Source organism: Leptopilina heterotoma, unplaced genomic scaffold, assembly GCF_015476425.1.
Source record: "Leptopilina heterotoma isolate Lh14 unplaced genomic scaffold, ASM1547642v1 Lhet_142, whole genome shotgun sequence".
In the NCBI taxonomy this organism is placed as follows: domain Eukaryota; kingdom Metazoa; phylum Arthropoda; class Insecta; order Hymenoptera; family Figitidae; genus Leptopilina; species Leptopilina heterotoma.
In genome coordinates, this window is record NW_025110861.1 from 1768210 (window position 1) to 1778563 (window position 10354).

At 29.1% G+C, this 10354-nt stretch overlaps 1 protein-coding gene across 5 annotated transcripts; it reads right to left on the reverse strand.

Moving 5' to 3' along the window:
• Positions 1 to 639: 639 nt before the first annotated feature.
• On the reverse strand, positions 640 to 8327 carry LOC122498178 (neprilysin-11-like). Of its 5 annotated transcripts, none has more exons than XM_043605803.1 (15): positions 8224 to 8327; positions 5270 to 5319; positions 4983 to 5147; positions 4807 to 4884; positions 4544 to 4701; positions 4238 to 4396; positions 3948 to 4049; positions 3665 to 3803; positions 3502 to 3589; positions 3293 to 3401; positions 3042 to 3221; positions 2498 to 2656; positions 1262 to 1317; positions 1028 to 1079; positions 640 to 725 (listed from the first exon to the last, which is right to left on the reverse strand). In XM_043605803.1, exons 1-13 carry the CDS (start codon positions 8247 to 8249, stop codon positions 1282 to 1284), a joined length of 1449 nt encoding a protein of 482 aa, XP_043461738.1. In that variant the 5' UTR covers positions 8250 to 8327; the 3' UTR covers positions 640 to 725; positions 1028 to 1079; positions 1262 to 1281. The 5 variants fall into 5 exon arrangements, with proteins under 5 accessions (XP_043461738.1, XP_043461740.1, XP_043461737.1 ...); XM_043605802.1 differs by lacking the exon at positions 640 to 725 and adding an exon at positions 862 to 950; XM_043605806.1 differs by lacking the exon at positions 640 to 725 and adding an exon at positions 862 to 950 and having other exon boundaries at positions 4983 to 5077; positions 8224 to 8313.
• Between the last annotated feature and the right edge of the window lie 2027 nt (positions 8328 to 10354).

The window sequence follows — 10354 nt, forward strand, 5'->3', positions numbered from 1 at the left end:
TCTTTTGGATTCATAAAATGATCTTCTCTACATTTAAAAACTTCTGAAAATTCTTTCATGTTCTGTAAAGATCCAATGAGCCTTAATGCGTTCGGTGCATGATCCAGATCATTATTTACTTTAGGCTTTTCACAAAAATACTGTCAGAATATTAGTATGAATTAAATTTTTATGTAGTTTTTCAATTGTTCAAAGAGTAACAAATTAAAATAGTTTTCGTTGCTATTATAAGGAAAGTTTAGTTATATGTTATACATACAATTTAAGGAATCAAATATTTTTTATTCACAATTTTAAGCATATTGAATACTATTATACATACATTTGCAAACGAAATGAAGAACAATTTGTTTGCGTTGAATCTTTCAAAATGTGATGTTTTCTTTCCTAATGATGGATTAGCGTCAATCATTTGTCTCATCATTTTAAATGCCACTTTTAATCCTGCTAAATCGGCATAATTTTCATTTAAGGAAGCTGTACCATCCGTCTAAATTTGAAAGTTAAAAAAAAGATTATCAAACATAATTAAAATTGTTCTACTTAATTTCAAGAGTTTAGAAACAATTTCTTTATTACTTATAAATTAAGGAAGTATTTTTAAAAAACAATTTAATTATATTCGGCGCTAATAATTACCCCTAATTTATCAAAATGTTTCACGAGACAAGCTTTCTTATCATTAAATATATTTTTTAAGTCTGGATTCTTCGTTTCCCAATGAGCTGTAAATAATATAATTAGTTATTCAGATATAAAAGAGAACTTAATGTTTACATTATAAAAAGAGTAGAATTTAATATTATAGAGCTGCATTTTTATTAGCCGGGTAAAATTATATGTAAATTCTATTATAATTACTTTCAAAATTGTTTGAAAGGTATGCAATATCAAATGAGTGAGACATTTCATGTCCGAAAGAATATCCCATTTTTCCCAAATTATAGGCGCTGTTGAAATTTTTAAAAATAAAAATCCATTTTAATCTATTTATAATTTTTGATTGTTTAATACTTCAGTAACTCACATTGGTGCTTTTCGATGAAAATGAGGTGCGTATAAAAATGATGGTGATAGCACTTAAAGAATAAATAGATATATATAAATATGTGAAATGTAATTGTAAAGTTACATATAATTATGCAATCGTTGATTACATTAATGTTAATTTTTAAGGTACCAAGAAGATGTGTTCTTTGGATGTCGGTTAGACATTTATATCTATTCAAAAAGACATTTACCAAATTTTAATGTTACTTACTAATTGCATTTAGATCTTCTTCATATTGCTCGATCATTTCTATTTCTCTCTTCGTTCTTTTAACAAGTTTTCATAAATAATTTTATAAGTCAAATTTATAAACATAAATGATATTCATAAAGTAATATTATGATATAGATAAATATATATTGATATAATTTGACCAATCATGAAGAAAAATTTATATTTACTTTACAGTAATTAGAATTAAATATTAGGGGAGACTGGGGTAAACCCGCTCACTCTTTTCAGATCGGTAAAAATTAAGAAACTAAGAACAGTTTTATTTTTTATATATTAAAATTCGTCTTATTCCCGTCTTAAGTATGATTTATTATTGATAAACCATAAGTTCTATAAATAATTCTATAAACAACAAATTGGTTTAATAAATAATAAATATATGTTTCATGAAATACAACTATGGATTTAAATAATGTTATATATTTTATTAAGAGAAAGTGAAATGTAGTTACAATTTTGATTTTAACAAGTCATAAATTCTGTTATTGTTAAAATATAATACGTGAAAAATTATTTTTTTACAAATTTTAAATTAAAAACTAAATGAGCGGCTTTACCCCGACTTCACGTGAGCGACTTTACCCCGAGTGTGTTTCTTACATTTCAGAATAAATTTAATTAAATTTTTTTGAAATAAGACAAAACTATATATGTACTTCGAAGGACATCCAACAGCAACAAAAAAAATTTGACAAATAAATTAAGACTAGAAAATAATGATGGAGAAACTTAAAAATCCAACAAACGTTTTTTTCTGACACCTCTAAAAACATTTGATCGCCTCTGATTCTACGTTGAATTCATAGTACCAATATCTCTATCTTAAGTTAACTTCATAGCGTCAAATCGCTAGTGAGTGGGTTTACCCTGTGAGCGGGTTTACCCCAGTCTCCCCTACTTTAAAAATAAACAAAAAAATGGAAAGATTCTTCAGAGACAGCCAAAAAGAAAGTGTCACTCGGTGAGACGCGCGGTCTTCTTTTATACTTCTTGGAAAGTGGCGCCTGATTAGCTGCTGCGAGAAGGAGAAGGGAGCGTAACACTACTAGCAAGCGTCTCCACACGCCCCACTCTATTTCCAAGCGACCAATCAGACGCCACATTCAAAGGAGTATAAAAGACGATTGCGCGTCTTATAGGGAATCATTTACACTTTGATAGCGCTATATGAAATATTTATTTTAAATGACGTCACTGAAAAATATTAAATACCGCCGAAATTCGTTTTTTTTTATCTCTGTGATCTTTGACATGTTGCCTTTTATTGTCTCTAATCAAATTTTGATTGCCTAGGGCCCTTTTAAATTTATGCACAGTTTGAGCCTTTTTAAAATTAATCAAATTCTTAAAAGCAACATCAGTAATTTCAAACTAAAAAAATAAAATTACAATAATAACTTCATTGAGTAAACATTACATGTTTTATACAATAATAGTATATTAAGCAACAAGGAGAGAAAGGCAGCTATTTCTCGTCTCGGGGCGTCCTCGACCTCCATTTGTGTCACAAAAATCATCGTAAAGAAATTAGGCTGCCTTTGTTTCCGTGTTACTTACGATACTTTTTATTCAAAATGCATAAAAGTGTCGATTTCAGATAGCAGACGACAGGGAGTAAAAGTCATTCAATTGTTCGACTTGTATGAAAATAGCGTTCATTTTCATACGGTCTAACAAATGAATGACTTTATGTCCTGTCGTCAGCTATCTAAAAGCTTTATTTCTGTGAATGTGGGATGAAAAAATATTTATTTACTTTGTACGAAATTGATGTATCCTCTAAATAGTATCTGTCTGAATCTTGCTTAAAATTCACAACATTTAACTGTATTTCTTGTATTATATCAAGAGCGTAATTTTTCTGTTCATCGTCAATCCAACTATTGTTAATTTCTTTAATTAATATGGGTTTTAAATATTTCATGAGTTTCTGCACCTAATAAAATTAAAAGACGAAATTAAAAGCAGTTTCGTATACAAATTGTTTCATGACAATTATTATCTTACATATGTCTTTCGTTTGACGAATTCCTGAGTATTCATTATTTCTTCACTGATTCCGTGTGTCATTGGTAAATGGTTTATACAGTTATATGACTTACTGCTCAATGCGTTCCTAATAAAAAAAAATTTGTCAATAAATAAAAATTATTGACTTCATTTTTAAATAATAACTAGAAAGAAATAGAGAAATCCCTGTTTAAAGAATGGTGTACCTCTCTGGCGAAGTGTTTTTACCAATACCCTTATGAAGACAAGCAAACACGTCGAAAGAATATTCAAAGTTGAATTGCATGTATTGAACTGCAAAATAAATATTATATTTAAATCACATAGAAGTATATTGAAAGTTGTTTTTAAAAAATAAAAAACAATTACCAACTGTCAAGGATGATGTACTACTTAAAATTTTACACAATTCACTAAAATAATCAATATTAATTGTTATTTTGAATGCTGGATGCAAAAAATTCTTGTTTCCACCAGCATGCAGTTGAAGTAATTCAGTCCAATTTATCTAAAAATGATATTAATATTTTGTGAGAAATCAAAAATTTAAATATATATTAACTGAGGATATAAACCTGAGTGTGGTAAAAATTATCAAAGTTTTTTAAGTGGAACGATTTGTAATGCATAAGTTGAAAGAATTTTTATTTACCTTCGAATTGAAATTTATTGAAGGGCAATTGGAATCATACAATTCTTGAAATTCTTCAACAGTATAACTATTACTTGGAAGTTCACCATCATTATATACGAGCTGTAAATAATTTATTTGCAAAACTTTTAGTATAATTAATTTGATATTATCATGAATAATAAGTAAACATTTCCTCACCACTATCTGACTATAAAATTTAATTACAATACACTATATAAATGGAATAAAATTTAAATAAAAGATAGTGAAAATTTAGATTAAATTTCGATTTAGAATATTTAATTCACCTCATTTATGTTTTTCATAAACTCTAGAAATGGTTCCCTGTATTCATTATTCTTTATACTGGAAATTTTGTAACGATATTCAAAGAAGTTGTCTACTAGACTAAAGTCAAACAACTCATATGGATTTAAGTTGGTCCTGCTTTTGTATGGTTCTACAAGCTGCATAAAATTTTCGTATTATAATTACAATTTTTTAAATGGGAAACACAATTAATTATCATAAATTTCGCAATTTTAATTAAATATAAAACATGTAAAATATTTAAATTTCGATTATAAATTTCTTAAAGATATAAATACACTTGCATTCAAATTTTTACTATCATCTAGTATAATCTGAAAAAGAAAAGTTTCACCAATCATTTTAGCATAATATTTCACCACATCTTGCCATGATCGTTCTATGCAGTTAGTTTCAGAAAATATTTCTAAATAAATTTCTCTTTCTTGTGTTAATGAAGTACCTGCAAAGAAATTGTTAAACTTAAACATTAAGCATTATATGTACACATCCGAATATACAGTGTAAATTAATGATAAATAAAATAACTATTAATATTTAAGCTTACCAATGCACGCCTCATAGTATTTCTTTTCATAATAGAGTTTGCTTTTTTCATCGACAATATCATCTCTTTCTAAAATATCTTAAAAATGGAAAACTCTTGATAATATAACTATGTTGAAGGCAAAAAAATGTAAACACATATACAGTAATCTTTTTTTCACTGTAGTTTAAGTTTACCTCTGATTATTTGAAATGAATTCAGTTTAGTCATATCCTCCGTGTCCCAGCTTGTAATGTACTCCGCAACACTGGGGTTTTTTTCAAGCCATTTACTACAAACATAATCATTGAAATTGTCACATGGATCTACATTGAGATCCATTCCACTATAGAGTAAAGCAGCTACAAGTAAAATTTACTAGTTATGATAAAACTCAAGTATAGTTAATTTTTGTAAATGAAAATCAGAGTGAAATTTTTGTTACTTGGAATTTCTTGTTTCTAAAAATGTAATGTATACTTACAAAGTTGGCTTAAATCCATTTCTTCACAATTAACTACTGTAGACACACATCTAGAAATATATAATTTATTATACTAAATTTAATGATAGTATTACTTTAATTTTAATTGGTGTGGTGTTAAACGTCGTCTGGAGTGCCAGTTTTCTATTTAAGTTATAAAAAGTTAATGAATTATTTTTGATATTAAAAATGGTTTAATTGATAGAAAAGGCATAAATCTAATGTTTCTGCATACAAAAAGGTATTTTTTAAATAGATTGAAGATTTTATTAAAAATTAACAGCGTATATAATTTTAAAAAAAAATCCCTCGCGACGCTACCAAACCTGGAGCGTCATTGCAATTCAAAACAAAAACCGAGTGTGTGAAGACCCAGTGTTCTGTTTTTTCAATGGTGCAGCAGACTAAAAGTAAAATAATTGTAACAACCATTTTTAATAAAGATTACTTCGCTTTAAAACAATTCGATACAAGGGTCCAAGCGAGGGTTTTGCCCATTGCGAGTGGCTTGCTGACAGTGGTTTTTCCTTCTAGGGTTAATACAGAACAACCAAAAAGTAAGAATAAATGGATTCTTTAAGTTTTGTATAAGTTTATAACATAACCCAGATAGCACAACATTTTTCAGAAAGTTTGCATGCAAGTTTGCAGCATATTTGTAGCAAATTGGCAAATGTCCGCCTTGTGTAAAGTTTATGGAGAAAACTTGCAGAAAACTTGCGTGGCAAAGTGAATTAAAATGTCTGCGCATTAGTTTTCTATGACATATAGAGCTGCGCACTACATTTTGTCACCTTCCCTAGGGGGGAAGGCAACATTTCACAAAATAAATAAATTTTGAATACAAAAAGGTTTTTTTGAAAATTTTTAAAGTTTTTAGAAAGTTTGCTGCAAGTTTGCTACAACTTTTCTGCAAGTTTTCTGTGAAAACTTGTAGCAAGTTTGCTCAGCAAACTTTCCACAAGGCGGACATTTGCCAATTTGCCACAAATTTCCCGTGTAGAAATTTCGCTATGGCCCGGATCAGGGACTGATCGGGCCTTCCCTATTCGGGAATGAAACACACGGCCCGATATGGCCCTGATCAGGAAATCCACATTTGATCGTCGCCCCGATTTGGCCCAGGTCGGGCCGTGTGTTTCATTCCCTAATATGGCCATAGTAGGGATATTTCTACACGGGTTGCTGCAAACATGCCATGCAAATGCTATCTGGGAAGTATTAGGCAGATTTTGAAAATGTCTAGTCGAAGTTTAGGGAAGAATCGGACACAGATTAAAAAATGTCAGAATCTCTTTAAATTCTTGGGGATGAGTTTCTAATAATATAATAAAACAGCTCACATACTTTAAGAATTTTTGTCTAAATAGTTTAAAATATGGTTAAAAATCAAACAATGCCGGCACCACCCGAAGTAAAGGTTTCAAAAATCAAGTGCCAACCTTGGCGCAACTCCGGTACAAGTAATATCCACACCCAGGCGCCACCCTTGCTTATGAACGTTTCCCAGCGCATGGGAAAATCCTGTTGTTACCGTGGCTGAAGAACTTTAAATTTTTTTTAAATTTTATACAATTGCCAACCCTGGGACAACCTTCGGATCAATTTTTTCTCATATTTTCATTGACAAAACCATGGCTGAAGAACTTTGAATTTTTTTTCAAATTTTTTACATTTGCCAACCTTGGGACAACCCCGGGACCAGTTTTTTCCGTTCTTAAGATCTCCAAAATTAATTAAGAATATATAAGATAGAGAGAAATAAAAACAAATTAGTAAATAATTAATAAATAAAATAAATAATAATAAATATGTTAATAATTAATAAATTAAAATCCAAAAATGATAATTAAATAAATCAGTAATTAATTACTTATAAATTAATAAATGAGTTAAATAATAATAGACAATTCAACAAGAATAAATTGAAAACTAAAAAAACGATTTAATTTTTTAGTTTATATTAACCAAAATAATATTTTATTGACCGCTTATAGTTGAGATTTTTGTTCTGAAAAAATTACATTTAATGAAAAATTTTAATACCTCATAAGACGGACAAATTTTTAAAAATCAAACAGATTTACTAGAAACTTGTTACACGGGGGTTTTTGGGGTCGATGATTACGCATCTCATATTAGTTTACAAAAATTCAAAATGTCGGATCCAAATGGCGGACGAATATTTAAAAATTTAACAAATTCACTTGAAACTTGTTACTCGGGGGGTTATTGGGGTCGCTGATAACGAATCTGGTATTAGTTTTTAAAAATTCAAAATGGGGTATCAGCTATTTTGAATTCTAAAAATCTGACTTTAGATTCGTAATCAGCGACCCCAAAAACCCTCGAGTAACAAATTTTAAGCAAATCTAATGGGTTTTTATATTTTTTGGAACCATCCCAAAAGGTTGTCTATATATCGATCACTGTGACTGAAAGGGTTAATATTTAAACTTTTCTATATAGCATTATTTTTAAAATAGAGATTTTCTCTTAACGTCATTAACTTTTTTCCAGATTCTATGTCCAATTTCTCCTTAATGCTGACGACATCTTTTACAATAAGTGGTGCTAATATAAAAGTTCTATAATTTCCCATTCTAAATAAAATTAGCTTTCGATATTGAAATTAAAAATTTTTTGAATGTACTTAGTAGTACATTAGCTATGGTAAAATAAAACAATTTGTATTATAGTATTTGTATAAAGTCCACGAGTGCGAGGAGGACACTCTTATGCAGCGTTCAATGTGCGCTCACTCGCACTCACGCTTAGGGGTGACTCATAGTCAGATACTCTTACTGTATATATAAATGTATGGGTATTATAACATAATTAAAGTTTGACCTTGATTATGAGACATAATATGCATGAGTTGGAAAAATGCATCTAAAGAATCGGATTAAACTTTAGAAAACGAATTATTTTAAGATTATAAAACAAATACTTACAGTACTGGTAAAACCCAAAATTCCATTTTAATTGCTTTCGTTTTTAAATAAAGAACGAAAAATGTTTGCTTAATCGATAATAGCGACAAGTGAAACAATTTTATAGTAAGAAATAAACTTTTAAACTCATATTTATATCTTCAGTTTATCATCAGCAGGAATTATTATTTTTTTACCGTATTTACAGATATCGAAAAAAATATCTGTAAAATTAGAGATATTTTTTTCTTTTCATATTCTGAACAACATTTTTGAGTCGATTTTATTTTTTTTAAAGAAAGTTTTAAAGTCGTAAAACTAGTGCATACTTAATATATTCGATTGTGTATCTTGTATCGAAAAAAATGCGTTTTACTTTTAGGAAAAAATTTTCCATGTGGTTTTAATTTATATAAAACATTTTGTTTAATTTAGACAAGTAGAATATGTACTTTATATTGCTTAGGAGGATTTAAAAATTTATTAAAATAAAAAAAATATCTTTTTGTTTGAAATGTAACCCTTCATTTGTATTACTGGTAATACTCTGGGCAGTGAAACGTCTTTGTTCTAGAAACGTTTCTAAAACGTTTTAAGAACGTTTCATGTCCTCTACATAACGTCTTAAAAACGTTTTTAGAACCTTGGAAGTTATGAAAGGTTCTAAATACGTTTTAGGAACGTTTCTACAACAAAGATGTTTCCGTGCCCAGAGGGATACTTTTTTGGTAATATGAGGTCATATAATTTTTAATATTTAACTTTTGAAAACTAATTCCGCTTCTGAAAGTAATTTTTTTAATAGAAAGTACTGTTTATAAGGGATATATTTTTTTAATTTTTTAAATTTAAATAATCAGAGCTGGAGGGGTTACGGCTGACGCGCAGGAAGGCGAAAGCCCCCCTAATATTTAGGTTAAATTAGAGAAATGACATAAATAAGAATTTGAAATTTTCAATACAAATCAAAAATTAAAAAGGAGTGAATGTCTGGACACATCAATAAATTTACGAGCATCATATTTCCGTGTAGGAAGGCTGTCATAAAGGTGCACTTATTGTGAAATTCATTTTAAAATTTAACAGGTTTTTAAAGCAACCTATCTACAAACCAGTGCCAAGCGATAATATTCTATCATGGCCTCATAGTTTCGACAAGCTTCACGACACAAAGAGGACATTAACTGACCTCTCACTTGACATATGAATCGATATTAATGATCGACATGTGGTGGTAGTTTGCTAAGTAGTCTCTCACTTAACATTCTTTATAATTCTGTCTAGTTATGATAATTAACTTTAATAATAATATTATTAATTTAATAATTTAGAAAAAGCTGAGCTAGGTGGCGAGTTTGAGGATAAAACATTTGTAGCTGACCCAAAAATTAACCGATTTGAATGAATGAACTCTCGGATGAAAGTTTAGATCTTTGGTTTCAACTTTGCTTTGTACATCATGTTCTTCCTTCGGGCACATGAATCGGACTATATTCTTTTTCACTTGATATTTTTGCAAATAAAAGACTTTTTATTAGTGAATTGAAAATAACCTATATCTTGGGTTTTATTTTGGAAGGACCATATATAAAAAATTACAAGTGAAACCTACATGGTACTTCAGCAATTAAACAGAAATGAGGATTCACTTCCAATAGCTACGTGAACTTTACTGGTTAAAACCCTTATACTGCCTTTCTACTATTACTGTTGCATAGTTTGTGATGACATAACAGATGAATTGAATTCTAAACTGAAGAGATGCTTGACCGCATGTATCCGATTTATTTATGATCTACCTAAAATGGAACATATAACTCAATGTATAATTAAATCAGAATTATTAAATGTGACAATGTGAAGGCAATTTTTTATGGGAAACTTAGTCCACTCATTTTTTTTAAAAACAAGATTCGTGTGGTTCGTTTTGAAAATGAATAGACGACGAAAGCACATTTTTGTACATAGTTCAATTTTGGATGTTGATGAGAGAAGACATAGAGTTGTTGGCTTGAGTGTGTCGAGCGATTTGACTTTTTTGTGTGTGAATATGGAATTAATAAGGATTTGTTTTTGTTAGTTTTTAATATAAAATCAACTGGCGTCTGACTGCCGCGTTGGTGCTATAATTTTGATTTGTGACGAATAAGGG

Coding starts and splice junctions, on each gene's coding strand:
- LOC122498178 (XM_043605803.1), bottom strand. CDS start 8,249: ATGGAATTTTGGGTTTTACCAGTACT. Junction 5,320..8,223: donor TTTTGGGTTTTACCAGTACT/GTAAGTATTTGT, acceptor ATATATTTCTAG/ATGTGTGTCTACAGTAGTTA. Junction 1,318..2,497: donor AAAAAAAACGAATTTCGGCG/GTATTTAATATT, acceptor ACTTGTTAAAAG/AACGAAGAGAGAAATAGAAA.